The 17,666-nt window shown below is 43.8% G+C and overlaps 1 protein-coding gene across 7 annotated transcripts in view; it reads right to left on the bottom strand.

Moving 5' to 3' along the window:
* The window catches only part of LOC132830115 (thyroid hormone receptor-associated protein 3-like), a 108,983-nt gene that overhangs the window by 19,598 nt on the left and 71,719 nt on the right, over nt 1-17,666 (bottom strand). For 5 of the 7 annotated variants that reach the window (XM_060847602.1, XM_060847608.1, XM_060847605.1 and 2 more), the window contains 2 exons: nt 17,103-17,280; nt 1,840-2,817 (listed from right to left, as the gene is read on the bottom strand). In XM_060847602.1, coding sequence (XP_060703585.1) covers nt 1,840-2,817; nt 17,103-17,239 — 1,115 coding nt within the window. In that variant the 5' untranslated portion in view covers nt 17,240-17,280. Of the gene's footprint in view, nt 1-1,839; nt 2,818-10,414; nt 10,751-17,102; nt 17,281-17,666 lie in introns of those variants that run through there. The other 2 variants (XM_060847606.1, XM_060847607.1) reach the window with 2 other exon arrangements.

Genomic DNA, 17,666 nt, shown 5'->3' with positions numbered 1-17,666 from the left:
TAAACGAATAAGATCCTAAGGCAAGGGGTCCATCTCAAAAGGTCTTGTTTCTACCCAAGGATGAAGCTAGGACTCTCATGAGAAGTCCACTCAGGTGCTTTCCATCAAGAAACTTAGGTGAAAGGCCATAATCCAAATGGCAAGACATCAAGGGTTGAAACAGCAATGAAAATATAGAGATTAGGACACAAAAACTTTGATTTTAAAAAGGAAGAAGGAATAACAGCAAAGAGAAAAGACTGACTATTAAGAGTTTCACAGTTTTGAGATCATGAGATTTGCACACCGTTTTGAGTCAATGAGTTACATGATCTATGTACAATTTTAAGAATTCCAACTTTGGGTTCAATGAGGTGCTGAGGTGAAGCATGTGTCATCCTGAGTTCTACTTGATGCTCAACAACACTGGTCTTATGACACAGTAAATTAGCAGTAGATCCTTTATGCATTTATTGGATAACGTTACGAAGATCTCTCCATAGATCAATCCCAATGGCCTAACAGCTGAAAAATTCCCTAACACGTTTTCACCGAGGGAAATAAGGAAGTAAAGCTAAGGGCAATGTCCTCCATTAAACACCGTATATTTGCAGCAGAGCAAGAGCATTTGAGACAGTCCCCCACCTCGGAGGAAATTCTAACCAAACATGCAAGGAGGAATGGACATTGACGGTGGTTAGATACTGAAACAGCATTCTAGAATCAGACTCATCAAACATGCTGGTCCATGTATAAAAACAGTTGTTTTTAAAAGGGGTCTTCACAAAACTTAAAAAGCATCAGCCAAAATATCCATGGCATCCTCAATCGAATGATAAATTTCTACATATTAAAGACATCAATAGATATGGAGAAAATGCAGGAAAATGGTGCTGAGGTAGAAGATCAGCCATGATCCAGCTACTCTGTTCAGGATTGATGGATCAAATGGACTACTCCTGCTCCTACTACTTATATTTCTAAACCCAGCTGCATCATCATCATGGAGAGGCACTAAGGCAAACTGAAAACATGTACATAATGGGCTCAACATATTTACTGTATAAAAAGATTTTCATGTTCATGTCTTATTCTTTGTTCACCTGATGACTTAAGCATAAGGGACAAGCACACAATCAAATCACTGCAGGAGGCAACTTTAGTAGGTGTCCAAAACCACTCTTGCTGGGGCAAAGACTGAACTTGATAGATGCACGCACTCACACCAGCTTAGATGGGATGTTAGACTTGAGCTCATGTTACCAAGAGTACCATACTGTTAACGGATGTCCTCGCAACTCAAATAACCAGCTATTCCGTTAAAATGCAGGCTATGTTTTATTTAAGGTCACTAATGTAGTTTGATTCCAGTGTACTCTTTTACCCAGACAGACAGTCAGGCATCCCAGTTAGATGCTTGGAAATTTTCAATTTAAGGTACATTGCTTTGAAGGAAAAAAGGAATTAACAAAAACCTCTTCCCAAACCAGCTTGGTCAGTACTGAGAAGATTAAGCCCCAGGTGAAAGCAGAAGTATACTTCTGTAAGGATTTGCCACATAATATTGATATGACCAGTTGAATTTGACCAATATTATATTATATCTCAGGCATTCAAAAGATATTAAATTCTCGGCTATCGAGTTGTTCAGACTATTTGAAAGGATATATCACATACATTATGTGTAGAATCTGCCCAAGAGTCTCAAATTCTCACCTTTGGAATATCCAGATTATCCGTTACTTCATTCCATTAGCAGCCTGGAATTTCTGACAATTTTTGAAACAGTGCTCTTCACACAATTCTTTACTTCCAAACAAACATAAGAAACGAGAAAGAAATCAAGGATTTAATACTGACCTTCTCGGAACATACCTCTTTAGATATGAAGAGATAGTTGGGGCCGTCTGTTCCACAAACAGGCCAGACATTCCTGGCCTTATTTCCTCTTTCTGTGCAATGCCTTGTGCCAGGCCCACCGGTGGGCTGTGGTTAGCTGGGGCCTGCCGCGACACATTGCGAATTGTAGAACTGAGTGATGGTGGGCTCTGGTGAGATGCATTCGGTCTGGTCGGGCTGCGACTCTGTGGGCTCATCTGCCCAGGACTCCCGTGAGGTGAAGCATGGCGTGCTGTGCCCGCCAACGAGGGGCTCTGCTGGCTTGGGCTGGAATGCAATGCCGGACTGGTCTTCAACACTACAGTAGAACGTGGGGCTGGACTGGGATGTTTAGGGCTGGTGTCATAAGCAGTTAGGCCTTTCCATGAGTCACTGCGTTTGGGGGCCAGGCCGGCAGGGGCCTCAGAGCTGCCATTACCGGCCTGCCCATCCTCAGATGACCGTTTCTGTTGGTCTTCTCCCTCCTGGACTGGGGGTTTAGAAACAGCTGCCTCTTTCTGGGAAGACTTGGTCTTCTTGCTCCTTCGTTTAGGGGAAGCTGAGTGACTGCGGTGAGGCGAGGAGCGAGACCTGGAAGATGATGACCTTCCTGACCGGCTTGATGATGATTTGTCTGTGTATCTGGAGCGACTCCTCGATCTCGGTGATATTGAGCGCCGCTTTGGTGAGCGCGAACGGGACCGGCCACGCCGTGGGCTGTAAGTTGAGCGGTAGTTATGCCAGTTGGGTCTGTAATTGCCATAATGGTTGTAACTGCCATAGTTGCCATAACCCCCACGGTTATTCCAGTTACCTCTCGGATAATAGCCTCGCCCTCGGCGCTGGATAAAGGGCCGCCTGTAGCCCCGATGGCCTCGAAATTCCCTGGGTTGGTATTCCCGTTGGTAGTTACGTTCCCGGTTATGCTGCGGAGAGTACGACCTGGAGCGAGACCTTGGGCTAAAAAGCAAAACAGAAACAAAATTTAAAAATCACGTCAAGATGAATTAAAATGTCACTTCAATGAAATATTTACTTTCTGGGGCAGTTGGATACACTTTCTACTGTAGCCCTTCATCAATCCCATTATGGGTGACAGTAAAACAACAACTTGCATTTCACATCACTTTTAATCGATTAAAGCACCTGAAGGCCACATATCAAAAGAAGCACTAAAAGTACAATTCTCTTAACAAGCCACAAGACAGAACACATGCGGACAAATGATTGACCAGTTGGTCAAAGAAACAGTTTTTATTTGAGGGTGCGTGTGTTTCGGTGTAGGTGGACAGTGGTAAGTGGATAGATTTAGGGGGAGAATTCTAGAGTTTAGGATTTAGAAGTTTGAAAGCATTGACACCAATGGGGATGCAGCCTCAAAAATGGCAGATGCAGAACTGGGCAATAACTGATGGATGCAGGGAGTGCAGAGAGTTGCAGAAGGCTACACAGTTACTTTCTGTTCTTTTTGTTTTCCTCTTCCTCTGCAATGGTATTAGAATCAGATGTTTGGAAAGACATTTTTTTTAGTGGTACCCCACATGGTCAGGTTTTCCAGATTATTGGTCTCACCTGGTGGTTACACAGCATCAGGTGAAGACTACTAATATTCTAGCAACGACCTTAGTCAAGGACAGGGAACTTGGTGTCGACTGGCACTTGCAAACTGGAATCTTTCTGGATTGTCAAGATTTTGTAAGGTTTTAAACCATATTTTTTCAAAAAGAAACTGTAGAGTTACGCCAACATGATGGTCACAATACCTCAATGCTTGAGCTAAGAAGTGCCTTGCCACCAGCTGGTTGAATGATGTAGTGTATTGACATTACTCACCATGATCGATCAATTTGGCACAGTGATATCGGGCCACACTGGACTGGGTTCCTCAGCAAACAAACTAAAATCTATTCACACCAGTCTTTTCTGATATATTTGCACTCCACAAAAATCACCAAAATTCTTGAATTATTCCTTAGGATTTTGGTGCTAGCTCTGGCTCAGCAGGAGCCTTCTCACATCAGTTAGAAGCTTTGGATTAAAGTGTTATTTCACATCAGAAACATACATGATTGCCACATCAGATTAACCAGAAGTGTTGGTTTCTGATGAATCAATAAATCTCAATACCATCCATTCTCTCAGAAGAACGTACAAAATTTTACGGCATGACTTTGAAGATCTGACATGAAATTTTCCTAGGCAGCCTGCTCAATATTTGCCCCTCAGCTATAATTATCCGACACTATCAAATTATTGTTCATGGGAGGTTGCTTTTGTAAAATATTGCTTTGCTTCCTTCAACAGTGATTATACTTCAAAAGTGTGTGGCCTTAGCTGTGCTTTCTGATGTCGCAAGATTGTAAAAGGTGCTATTCAAATGCAAAATCTTTATTGTGGAACTCTGAGAATGCCCTACTTCCCATATAAATTGAAGGAACATCCACACTGGTGAGGGTGACATCATTATAATTATCAACCTGATCTCATCCCTTTCAAGCAAGAAGTCTTATCTCACGAGCAGCTTGTTGTTCTACAGTCAGGTTCAAACCAGAGAAACATTTACTAAGAAAGAGCCACAGCTAGGAACCTTGTGAAGTGGTCAGCAAGGACAGCTGATATATACACGGAAGTCGGAAAGGCTGATTCGCAAACTCCCAACAAGAGTAATTTAGTGTCAATTTGACCATCGCCAAACATCCTGGTAAAAGACTGAGAAGCTTTGATGGAGTTAAAAGGAAGAATGGATGTCAGTGATCAGAAGACAAGATTATTGCCAAAAAACCAGGGGAGTGAGCAGATTTTACACAGTTATGATCTGGTAGAAGCCTTCAATTAAAGCAGACAGTGAATGATTTGGAATGCACTGTAAGTAAGGGTACTGGAACCAGAGTCAACTGCAACTTTCAAAAAGGAACCGATATACTTGAAAGGGAAAACATGCATGGCTACTTGAACAACTCTTTGGGAAACGGGACTAATTGGATAGCTCAAAGTTCCTCAACAGGCACAGCAGAATGAACGGGTGGCTCCTGTGTGAGGGATTTATGATCCTAACCGTTAATGAGTTGGCCGTTTCAGTGCTCATCAATTACGCTCAAGTTTTTGATTTGGGTTAAACATATGCACCTATTCAAGACGTTGTTGATGTATTAAAACAAAATGTAAAAATATACAAAGTAAAACTTGAAATAAAAGATAAAATGCTAAAAGAATGAACTTCCAATTAGCCCCCAAATGAAGATGACAATTGGATATGTTAGTGCATACATTAAATCAAAATTCTGGGCAAACTATTTTGTAGTTCAACATTTCGGCTGCTTTTCCAAAAGGCTCATTAGGATTGTGACAAAATCAATATGGCAAGGGAGTGGAATAGTTGGCAACAGGCAGACACTGTGATAGCAAAACACGCCAGTATTGGCTTGGAACTGATCAATCTGTCTGTGAAATGCTGCTACCTGGTATTTTAGGAGGCATCAATGCAATTTTGATGTTAAAGAGTTTAATGCCTCCACTGATTTGTGTTCTATCACCAAAACTGCTTATTTCCAACTCTACCCAACCCACCTCCATGCCACGGAATTTATTATTTGTGCTTTTACCTTCAGAATTTGTTTTATTCATTCAGGGATTTGCAGGCAAGCCATCTCAAGAATCCTCGAGAAGGCAGTGCTGAGCTGCCACTTAGAACAAATGGATTGCAGCAGTTCTAAGTACAAGGCTGTTGTGGAGGAATCTCCAAGATTTTGACCCAACAACAGTGAAGAAGCACATATTTCCAAGCCAGCATGGTGAGCAGATTGGAGGGGAACGTGTTCGTCATATTTGTATATGATGCCTTTGTTCTTTAAGACTGTAGGAGTCATGGATTTGGAATGCTCAGGAACTTTGGTGAAATCCTACAGTGTATCTTGTAGATGCCCATCTGGTTTGCAGCCTCTCCCCGTGCCATGCTGACTGACATCCATGGTTTTCATCAGGGATTGCCAACCCAACAAGCCCCAGACGCACTGCTAGAACACTCACCTCCAGCATTGATGCTGCTACTGCTCATAAGCATCTTGCTGCTACTGTGCATTGGTGGAGGAGGGAATGAATCTTTGTGGATGCGGTGTCAATCAAGGGGACTGTTTTGTCCCACATGGTGTCAAGTTTGCATGTTGTTGGAGCTGCACTTATCCAAGCAAGTGAATATTCCATCACTTCCTGACTTGAATTTTGCAGCCGGTGGACTGACTTGAGAATCAAGAGGCACATTACCCACTGCAAGGTTCCTAGCCTCTGGCCTGCTGTAGCCACTGAATGTTCCAGTTCAGTATGTGGTTAATGGTAATTCGCAGCATGCTGATCATGGGAGATTCAGCGATAGTGATAACACTGAATGTCAAAGAGCGATGGTTAGATTCTCTCTCGTTTGTGATAGTCATTGCTTGGCATTATGTAGTGCAAATGTTACTTGCCACTTCTCAGCCTGAGCCTATTGTCCTGGTGTTGTTGCATTTGGACACAGACAACTTTCAAATATGAGTCGTCACAAATTGTGCTGAACATGCTGCAATTGTTCGCAGTCGTCAAAAACTCCCCCAGCCACACACAATCTTTCCAGAGAGGAAACATTGACATAAATGTGTGTTTCATATGCAACCTCCGCCACTTCCCTGAACCCTTCAACCACTTTGGTTTGAATGACTGGGACACCTAATCTGCATTTTCACCTTGAGAGAGAGAGAGAGCGTGCGCGAGGGAGAGAGAGAGAGAGCGTGCGCGAGGGAGAGAGAGAGAGAGCGTGCGCGAGGGAGAGAGAGAGAGAGCGTGCGCGAGGGAGAGAGAGAGAGAGAGCGTGCGCGAGGGAGAGAGAGAGAGAGCGTGCGCGAGGGAGAGAGAGCGTGCGCGAGGGAGAGAGAGAGCGCGCGCGAGGGAGAGAGAGAGCGCGCGCGAGGGAGAGAGAGAGCGCGAGAGAGAGAAAGAAAGCGCGAGAGAGAAAGAAAGCGCGAGAGAGAGAAAGAGAAAGCTCGAGAGAGAGAGAGAGAGAAAGCGCGAGAGAGAGAAAGCGCGAGAGAGAGAGAGAGAAAGCTCGAGAGAGAGAGAGAGAAAGCGCGAGAGAGAGCGCGCGCAAGGGAGAGAGAGAGCGCGAGAGAGAGAAAGAAAGCGCGAGAGAGAGAGAAAGCGCGAGAGAGAGGAAGGAAGCGCGAGAGAGAGAGAGAGAAAGCTCGAGAGAGAGAAAGCGCGAGAGAGAGAAAGAGAGAGAGAGAAAGCAAGAGAGAAAGAGAGAGTGACAGAGCGTGAGAGTGAGAAAGATATATTCAAAGATGTTTGTTTAACATTGACTCATTTTAAGACTGATAAGTTATGAGGCACTGAAATTCCACACTGCTATTTTGGCATGTGCCCTTTCTCTCTGGTTTTCAGCCTATCCCAGTGCCACACTGACATCCACGGTCTTCTTCAGGGACTGCCCATCCAACAGGTCCCAGACCCATTCAGGACAATCACTCACCTCCAGCACTGATGTTGCCACTGTCCATAAGCATGCCCTGACAGTTTACCGCCACCCTCAGAACTAGCTCAGCCATGTTGGAGCTGCCCCTGCTGGCTAACAGGGTGGTGGCCATGCCTGATCTTACCAGTCGCCCCCAACTGGACACTGGCAATTTCAGGAGCAAATCAACCCCATTCACCGGTGAGGCAGTGGTTGAAACTGCAGGTCCTTTGCAATGGCACACTGCAACCTACAGTTAGCTGTACAAAGTAGCAATGTAATCAATTCTATCCAGACTCTGAGCCAGCTACAAAGGGGAATCCCACTGGCAACAGCCCGAGTGGGCCATGTAGGTAACAACAGCCAGCAAGAAGGGGCACAGTGAATCCCTACAAAAGCACTACCAGGCAGCAGCCATAATACAGACAGAAACAAGCAAGGGCCCCAGGTGCAGCCCAATATCCAATGAGCAAACCCCTCTACAACATGGTTGGTTTTCACAATAGCCACAGTCATGACAGTCCCTAAGGTGTGGGACTGTGCCTCTCAATCTCGGGTACAAATCTTAGCAAACACAATTAATGAACTTATCTGATGGAGTTCCTGCACATTCTTTTAAAAAAAACTCCGTCAACTGCTTAACTAAAAAGGAAATAACAGATCAGGAAATAAGACTCTGCTACAGATTTTAGTTTGATATTCTGTCTGAGAAGTACTCCCTCACCAGCAGGGTCCAGTATTGAGCTGAGGTCGGCATTGCTTATTTGGAAAGGGATAGTCCCCCCCAAAAAATGCTTTAAGTTACTTGAGGTCTCAGAGGATAACGGAATACAAACAATGGTCTTTAGAAATGTCCCTCACATTCAGAAATGTGCAAGGACTCAGTAGGGTGCCTTACAGAGTTAAGTTTCTATATTGTACAAGCTACTCCCTTATGAAAGTAACAGGTAGCTTTCTGGCTGGTCAAACTGACTATGCTCATTAGAAGCACACAGGCCAAGACAAAAGATACTCACTGAAAACAACCAATGCTGGAGATCACAGCAGACAGCATCCATGGAGAGAGAGACAGCAAGAGAGAGTGAGCGCAAGCTAATGTTGAGTCTAGATGATACTCCTACTTGAAGCGTTAAATTATGAGAACAGAATGTGCTTCAGGATCGTCCATTTAGGAAATGAGGAGAGATTTAACTGAATGCTTTACAATGATAAGTGATGATTTGGAGATGCCGGTGTTGGACTGGGGTGTACAAAGTTAAAAATCACACAACACCAGGTTATAGTCCAACTGGTTTAATTGGAAGCACACTAAAGTGAGTTGATAGAATATGTACAGAAGCTATTTCCTTTAGTAGAGGTTCAGAATAATATTAAACAAATCAAAATTAGGTAGAATCCTGTAATTAGCATAAAATATTAAGGACTCTCACAAAGAATAGTGAAAATTTGGAACACTTTCAAAAAGTTGTGAATGCTGGAAAGTTTTGCAGACTGAGGTTAATAGACTGTTATTAGGTGAAAGGATATGGAGTTGAGCTACAGATCATCCACAATCTAACTCAATGCTCCAGCAGGATCATGGGGCTGAATAACCTCTGGATGTTATTTTCTTAATGACTCTACATTCTGCCATGCAGGATGAAGCAGGACTCTTTTCTCTAATCCCACCCTGAAGCTCTCAGGATGACTGAATTCTCCACATGTGCTGCACTGGGCAGCACAGGCATATACACGGGGAGGATTCCTCACCATCACAACTTCGATAGATGCAGTTTGTGTCACCTCACTGCTGGTGATGCCACACAGCCTCATTCCTTAACTTCTAAAGTTCATTTTGCGATGCAGCCTGATACCTCAAATAACTTAGAAAGCACTGGCCCAGAGGGGTGCCTAGCAAGAGTCTTCAGGTGAGTCACCCACGGTCCTTTCCCTGAGCAAGGCAGCTGACAGAACAGCTGCAGGGAAACAGACAGCAATAACAGGGATACGACAACCGGTAGTTCCTAAGTGACATGGGTGCACAATGATGACGTCAACAGCACCAATATCCTGTGCAAATATACCATTGCCAAATAGTTCTCCCTACTGTACCCCATCACCAATTCCACCAAACACCTCCATTGGTTCTCAGAGTTCTAATATCTTTCACTGTGTTTCAATCTTATCCATCTCATTCCAAACAATGAATGTTGTACGTTTCAAGAGTGAGGCAAAAGCCGACAAAACAATGCTAATTAAGAGGAATCTTTCAGGGCTTGTAGAAACTGACTCAGGGTTGCAAGGGTGGCAGAGAAGAGAAAGTGATTCCAAACCTTCCTTTCATATAATTCTAACACCAGGAACCTTGCAACAGTAACGAAGCCTGGAGATACTCACTGGGGTGGAAATAGTCTCCCTAACTTCCCCACATTAATTCCCACCCAGTTACAGTAGCATGGCCAGATCAGCAACACGGTATGGCCAAGCCAGAACTCAGAACATTATTTCTAATGACTCAAACTAACAAAGATTATGAGGGGTAGTACAGATACAGACAAAACAGCATATCAACAGTTAACAGAACAAGCCTCCCGCTCTCCTCACCCACAGCTGCAGTTACCAGAACAAGCCTCCCGCTCTCCTCACCCACAGCTGCAGTTAACAGAACAAGCCTCCCGCTCTCTCTCTTTCTCCCCCAACCCCATCTGCGGCCTCTTAAATATGAAAACAATCAATCAGAAACAAAAGGTGCGGCAAGTTTTCAATCTGCTAAAGCTCAAAACATTTAATCTCCTTTTAAAGGCACAAACATCAAGTTTTGTTAATCTTATTCCAAGTTACTCAAAAAGAGAAAAGTGAACAGAAACTTCTCATCTGGCACATGTTCTTTCAGTTGTACGCAACTCCAAATTACCAGCATTTTAAACACACGAAAGAAACAAATTTTAAAAGCTAACACAGGAGCTGTGCTGGCAGCTAAACTAGCTGTTCCACAAAGCTGTCCCTAGGGGAACAGAGGGAAAAGAAACTCTCCAGCTAAATAAATTACAAATTAAGAAGCAAAAAAACAGATTGAGAAGTTTGAATAGTACTGCTTACCCAGCGTAGCTTTTCATTGAGAGGAATGTGTGCCCCAGTAATCAACCACATTGCGAGGAATGACACTGCTACAGCCTGCCTGCTAAATCCATTTTACCAGTATCAAGTGAACAGCTCACCTCAGCTCTAACTCTCACAGGAAGAGGCCGGCTGTTCGGAACACAAGCCAGTTAGGGACTGAACTTTTTTTTCAAAGTCTTTATTTCTGGCACCGGTTCTGCCAACAAGAGTCAGAGTGAATTAGCCAAAAGATTTCATTTACTATGGAAAGAACGGATTTCACTTAGCTGCCTATATATCAAGCCCTAGACAGCTCCAAGTATTTAGCAGCTGGTGAGTTGGTTAGTCTTAATCTATTTGAGATTTCTGTTGTTCTGCAATTGGGTCACTTGCTCCTATTGAGTCCACAGGGATCAGAGAAATGGGAGGAGCCCTGGTTTAACGACTGGCTATTCTGTTTGTTAATGCAATTTCAGCAAAGCATAGGGGCAGAACCTATACCAATTAAGACATGATAGGAGTAAAACAAATGCACCGCTCAATGGATCGACTGTAAATGCAATTCGATATGGTACTATCCCACGTAGACAAGGTAGATTCTAATGTAAAGTCACAATTTGTAGAGTTGGCTGGTCTTAAGTCAGAGTGCAACTCAGGCAAGCACCAAATTCATTGCAGCTTCTAGCAAAACATGCTTATCTGCCTCAGTGCTGAGAGGGAATTTCATCAAGTTTGCCCTTTAAACTGGAGTACAATTTGTGGTCATGGAATCGCCCCCAATTAAATGTCATTTTGAGTGCATGCTTGACTATAATTAATTGGGCATAATGATATAATGGTAACATTCCCAGACGAGCAATCCAGAATCCAATTTTCACAGACATCTTTCCAATGGTCTACTCAGAATCTGAGTTCAGTTTGAATTTCTGAATATAAATAATTGGTTTTCGTAAGAGAGACAGCAAATCTTACATTGTCCAAAAGTGGCAAGACCTGGATAACATTCAAGCTGGGTTTGATAAGTGACAAGTACCAGTTTGCAACTCAGTTCCAGGTGATGACCATTGCCAATAAGAGAGTCTAATCATTGCCCTAGGACATTTATAGCAAGCTACTTCTGAAACCCACCAGAAAACAAACTAGAACACTCATTCAAACACTGTAGCTATAAAAGCAAGTCAGAGGCTGGCAATTCTGCAGTGAGTGAATCAGCTCCTGACTCCCCAAATCCTATAAGGCACAAGTCAAGAGTGTGAAGGAATACTCCTCACTTGCTTGGATGGTTGCAGCTCCAACGTTCAAGGAATTTGATAACATAAGGATAAATCAGCTCATTTGACAGGCACCACACCCGCAAACATTCACTCCTTCCAACACTAATGCTCAGTAACAGAAGTGTGTACAATCTACAAGATGCACTGTAGAAATTCACTAAAGATCCTTAAACAGTACCTAAACACTTAAGGCTAACAGATGTATTCAATTTTTTTTATATTCATTCTTGGGACATGGGCATCACTGACTGGTCAACATTTCGAGCCTGTCCCTAGTTGTCCTCGAGAAGATGGCAGACAGCTGCATTCTTGAACCACTCCAGTCCATATGCTGTCGGTTAACCCACAATGCCCTCAGAGGAAATTCCAGAATTTTGACTCTGTCAGGTGGTGAGTTTCTTGCCACAGCATGCTAAGCCTCTGCTCTTGTAGCCACTGCATTTACATAACAAGTCCAGCTGAGTTTCTGGTCAATGGTAACCCCAGGGTGTTGATAGTGGGGGGAATTCAGTGATGGTAGCCCCAATGAATAGCAAGGGTAGTAGTTAAGACTCCCGCTTATTGGAGATGATCATTGCCTAGCATTTTATGGTACAAATGTTACTTATCATTTTGCACGGAAGTGCTGGGCTTTTTCATCATTGAGGATATTTGTGGAGTTTCCTCCACCATTCATGACTGGGCGTTCAAGACTGCAGAGCTTACATCGAATCTGCTGGTTGTGAGATCACTCACCTGTCCATCACTTGCTGCTTACGCTGTTTGGCTTGCAAGTAGTCCTGTCTAGTAGCTTCAACAGGTTGACCTCTTATTTTTAGGTATGGCTGGTTCTGCTCATGGCATAAACTCCTGCACTGTTTCACTGATCCAGGATTAATCACCTGGCTTGATGGCAATGGTTGAGTGAGCATATGGTCAGCCATGAGGTTGCAGATTGTGTTGGAGCAGATTTCCTTTAATGTTAGTGGCCCTCATGGATGCCCATTTTCGAATAGCTAGATCCTTTGAAGTCTGCCCCATTTAGCACAAAGTTAAAAATAACACCACCAGGTTATAGTCCACCAGGTTTATTTGGAAGCACTAGCTTTTAGAGCGTCGCTCCTTCATCAGGTCGACTCTGTTAGAATATTGTTTGACCAGTCTGTGAGACAGGTCTCCCAATTTTGGCAATAGCCTCCAGATATTAGTAAGGTGAACAGGGCTATTTTTGCTGTTGTCATTTCCTGTGCTTAGGTTGATGCCAGGTGGTCGATCTAGTTTCATTTCTTTCTTGAGACCTGTAGTGGTGGCGTGCTAGGCCATTTCTGAGGGCTGATGAGGGTCAACCGCACTGCTGTGGCTCTGGAGGCACATGTAGGCCAGGCCAGGTGACAGATATCATGTTAAAGCTCCCTCCAAACCACACACCATCCTGACTTAGAAATAATTTGCCACACTTCACTGTTACTGGGTCAAAATCCTGGAATTGCCTTCCTAATAGTATTGGGGGGGTTATATACAGTGCATGGACTGTCGTCATTCAAGAATCAGCACCTTCTCAAGGGCAATTAGGAATGAGCAACAAATGCCAGTCTTGCTAGCAACACTGACATCCATGAAAGCGTAAACAAGTACGTAAACCTACCAGCCTTTGGTTAGCGTGCAACCCATGTCAGCTGGGGGTAAACTGATGCCCATCCAGGAATCCTGCTCAGATTGTCATCTAATTTTCTGGGATTGATCTGAATTTTGGGCTTTGTAGGTATTACATATTTTTAGATTTCACCTTCAATATTATCAAGCAAGCATGCTTCAATGGGAACAGTTATGGTATGATGCTGGGCTTGACTAAGTGCCATTTGCTCTGTTTAAGTGTCAGAGGAAAACTGAAGGTTTAAGCCACATCCTCAATTTTCTCCTTTAAATTTAATTGGTAAAGCTGAATCTTTGTGTGGTGCTAGAAAAGCACAGCCGGTCAGGCAGCATCCAAGGAGCAGGAGAGTCGATGTTTCAAGCATAAGCTCTTCATCAGGAACGTTGGGTGGGTGGTGGGGCAAGGGATTGAGAGATAAACGGGACGGGGTAGGGCTGGTGGGAAGGTAACGGGTGGATGAAGGTGGGAGCTGATGGTGATAGGTCGGAGTGGAGGGTGGAGCAGATAGTGGGAAGGGAGATGGACAAGTCAGTCGGTTCAAGAGGGCATTGCCGAGTTGGAGGGTTGGATCTGGGATAAGGTCGGGGGGGGGGGGGGGGGGGGGGGGGAGAGAGAGAAGAGAGAGAGAGAATGAGGAAACTGGTAAAATTTACATAAAATCAGGGTGGTTGGTTGGTCCGAAGGAGGAAGATTAGGTGTTCTGCCGACAGTTGTCAGGTGGCTAGGATTTGGCAGCGGTGGCAGCCCAGGACTTGCATATTCTTGGCAGAGTGGGAAGGGAAATAGAAGCGATCTGCCACAGGGTGATGGGGTGGTTCAGTGCCACCTATCGCCACGATCACCCCCTCCCCCACCCCCCGCCATCATCCCCTGCCCCACCGTCACCCCCCGCCATCGCAACCATCACCCCCTCACCCGCCTTCATCCCCTGCCATCGCAACCATCACCCCCTCACCCGCCTTCATCCCCTGCCATCGCAACCATCACCCCCTCACCCGCCTTCATCCCCCCTCGCAACCATCACCCCCTCACCCGCCTTCATCCCCCCTCGCAACCATCACCCCCTCACCCGCCTTCATCCCCTGCCATCGCTACCATCACCCCCTCACCCGCCTTCATCCCCTGCCATCGCAACCATCACCCCCTCACCCGCCTTCATCTGCCATCGCAACCATCACCCCCTCACCCGCCTTCATCCCCCCTCGCAACCATCACCCCCTCACCTGCCTTCATCCCCCATCGCAACCACCACCCCCTTCCCCCACCTTCATTCACTTATCGTAATCCCCACCTTCATCCACTCTAGCGGAACCTATCACCATCACCATCACCCTCCACCTTCGTGGACTCACTCTCTTCCCCCCCTCCCCACATTCCTGGTGAAAAGTTTATGCTCAAACCGTCGACTCTCATGCTCCTCGGATGCTGCTTTTTCCAGCGCCACAAGTTTGGACTCTGATCCCAGCATCTACAGTCCTCACTTTCTCAAAGTTGAATCTTTGTTTGACCTTCAATATTCTGGAGTGACCTCTGTCCAACCGGAGGTTGAAGAGTCCCTGGCCTTATCCATAAAAAAGATTATGCTTTTCTCCCCTACTTCATACAAAGTATTTGCAATTATATAATACAGTTCCAGGATTTGCCAAAACACACATAGCCAGTAAAATAATTTTCAAGTGTAACTGCTATTTTACTACTGTATTAAACTATATTGTTTGCGAAAACACTAATCAATCTGTACAAAATAAGCTCCTACTAAGTAGCCTGATAATCAGTTTTAGTTGTGCTGATTGAGAAGCACCAGGAAAAAAATCTTTGTTCCTTAGCAGTCAATTGACCTTTTAAGTCAATTTTGTGTTCTGTCTCCCATTCTGGAAAAGCTTTATGCAACATACTTACGATATCATCACTATCATAGCATGTGACCCGATGGCATAAAAGACTCATTCTCCATTTACCTTAAGATCACCCGAATCACAATAATCTATTGAAAACACTGCTCTTAACTGAATTGCTTGATGAGCCCGGGCACTGATGTGCCTGAGAATGTAACATATGTGGTATTCATGAGTTACAATATATGTCTATTAGATTCTTCAGTATCACATGATTTACACCTAAAGCAAGGGATGGAAGTGATTAAAATCAAAAGGAGTCTGGATATAGTAGACAGGAAGAAATTGCTCCCTCCTACAAAAGGTTTGGAAAAAAAATACGCACAAATTTCAAGCAATTTACAAATGCTGCAAATGTAGTGTGGGAATAGCAAGTGGTTTGGGTCTGAAATGCACTACATGGAAATGTGGGAGAGGGAGCATGAATTGAGATATTCAAGAGGGCATAAAATGATTATTTGAATAAAAACAATGTGCAAGGGTATGAGCCAAGGTAGGCGGACAACACCAAGTCATAAAGCTCATTGAGGATTGGGTGTGAACATGATCGCCCAAGTGATCTCCTTCTGCACTGTATCAATTCTCTAATTATCCAACTAACGTCAAATAAATGTACAGCAAAGAAAATATTTTACTCCAAGGCACAAAACAGGAAGATGGAGGAGAAAGTGAGGACTGCAGATGCTGGAGGTCAGAGCTGAAAATGCATTGCTGGAAAAGCGCAGGTCAGGCAGCATCCAAGGAACAGGAAATTCGACGTTTCGGGCATAAGCCCTTCTTCAGGAATTAGGGCTTATGCCCGAAACGTCGAATTTCCTGTTCCTTGGATGCTGCCTGACCTGCTGTGCTTTTCCAGCAACACATTTTCAGCACAAAACAGGAAGATGCCAAATAAAGCAACCTCACATGTCTCTCTCTCTCTCTTTCTAGCCATCCTGCAAGTTCAAGGTGCTGCCTTTCGTTTGATCATTTGCACAATATGGGAGGTGGTCAGAATTAACTCAGCAGCTGTTGATGCCATTTGAAAAGATAAAATGCCTACAGACACCTTTATATCATTTCTATGATAAATCTAAAGGTCACTTAGCCCTATTTGAAAGCACCCAAGATCAATAGATAAGACTTATAAACTTCTAACTTTTATTGATGTGGAGTTGTCAGTGTTGGATTGGGGTGGACAAAGAAAAATCACACACCAGTTTATAATCCCGGTGTATTTGGAATCACTTTTGTTGGACTTTTGAAAAGCACTACCTGTCCTCCCATCTTTAACTTGCATGTGTACTCTTGCATATGAAAGAGAGAGAGATGGAGCAACTTTAAAAATCATTTTATTTAGTTGAAGTGTTAAATCTAATCAATGTGCTTTTTTTTAAAAGAACTTAGAGAAGCTTGTCTGTGTGCACACCTAAATACTTAAACACTCGCTGATTGGCAAGCCTATGTGACAAAGAAAAATTGGCAGTTAAATGAGAATGGGAAAAGACAGGAACTATTCTAGTCTTCCTTCCCTGGTCTTAACAACTCATCCACTTTTTCATTTAAACTGTTATGACTGGATTCGCACCCAACATTTAGCTCAAAGATGAGAATGCTATCATTGAGCCACAGTTAACACTGTATATTTGGCAGTGACAATTTGAAATATGGAGATGAAGTGCACACTTCTCAGTTGGAAACAACTGAGAATGTCCAGAATTACGATATCCGCGGTTATCATTGGCCGTTAGGGATGCTCAATGTAGGGGGCAGCATTGTTGGATTTTAACCAGCTAGAATCATACATTTTACCAGAGCAGAGCACTGGAAAGATAGTCTCTGATTATCACTGGAAAGGTATTAGCTTCATAAAATCAGGATGTAATGATCTCAAGAAATTCTCTCACCTGTACTTCCGTTTTCGAGAGTGAGACCGGGAGCGAGAACGCGAGCGGGACCTTGTAAAGGACCGGGAGCGAGAACGAGAACGGGATCTCGAATGAGATGACTGCGACCTGGACTTTGAACCTGTGGCTTTCGACATTTTCAATGTGGATGTGGTAAAGTGAGCTTGTCACTTTGTACCTGTCAAAAAGGAGATGCAGAAACTTATCAAGAGGGCACCAGAGAAAGATAAAAGCATGCAAACAAATAGAGCCAGCTTTAACAAGAGCACCTGGATTGAATGGTATTTCATACAACTTGATATTTCTTTTAGTTTTACATTATTTCCCTCTCCAATTTCATTCCCATTTCACTGGCAAAAGTTGGACCCTACAACTGGGGCACAAATTAAACCTCAATATTGTAACAAAAAATGAATTTATTGAGTTGTAATTTATAGAAAAGATTACTTATACAATTATATTTCAAGAGAACATTGCAACCTTTGACTGCAGGGCAATGTGGGAGAATGGCATTGGTATATGTGAGACTTCTGCCATTTCTGCAATCACATGGGAATAAAAAGG

Source organism: Hemiscyllium ocellatum, chromosome 30, assembly GCF_020745735.1.
Source record: "Hemiscyllium ocellatum isolate sHemOce1 chromosome 30, sHemOce1.pat.X.cur, whole genome shotgun sequence".
Taxonomy (NCBI): domain Eukaryota; kingdom Metazoa; phylum Chordata; class Chondrichthyes; order Orectolobiformes; family Hemiscylliidae; genus Hemiscyllium; species Hemiscyllium ocellatum.
Note: the sequence above shows the minus strand (reverse complement) of the source record. Positions and strands in the feature narration are given on the sequence as shown.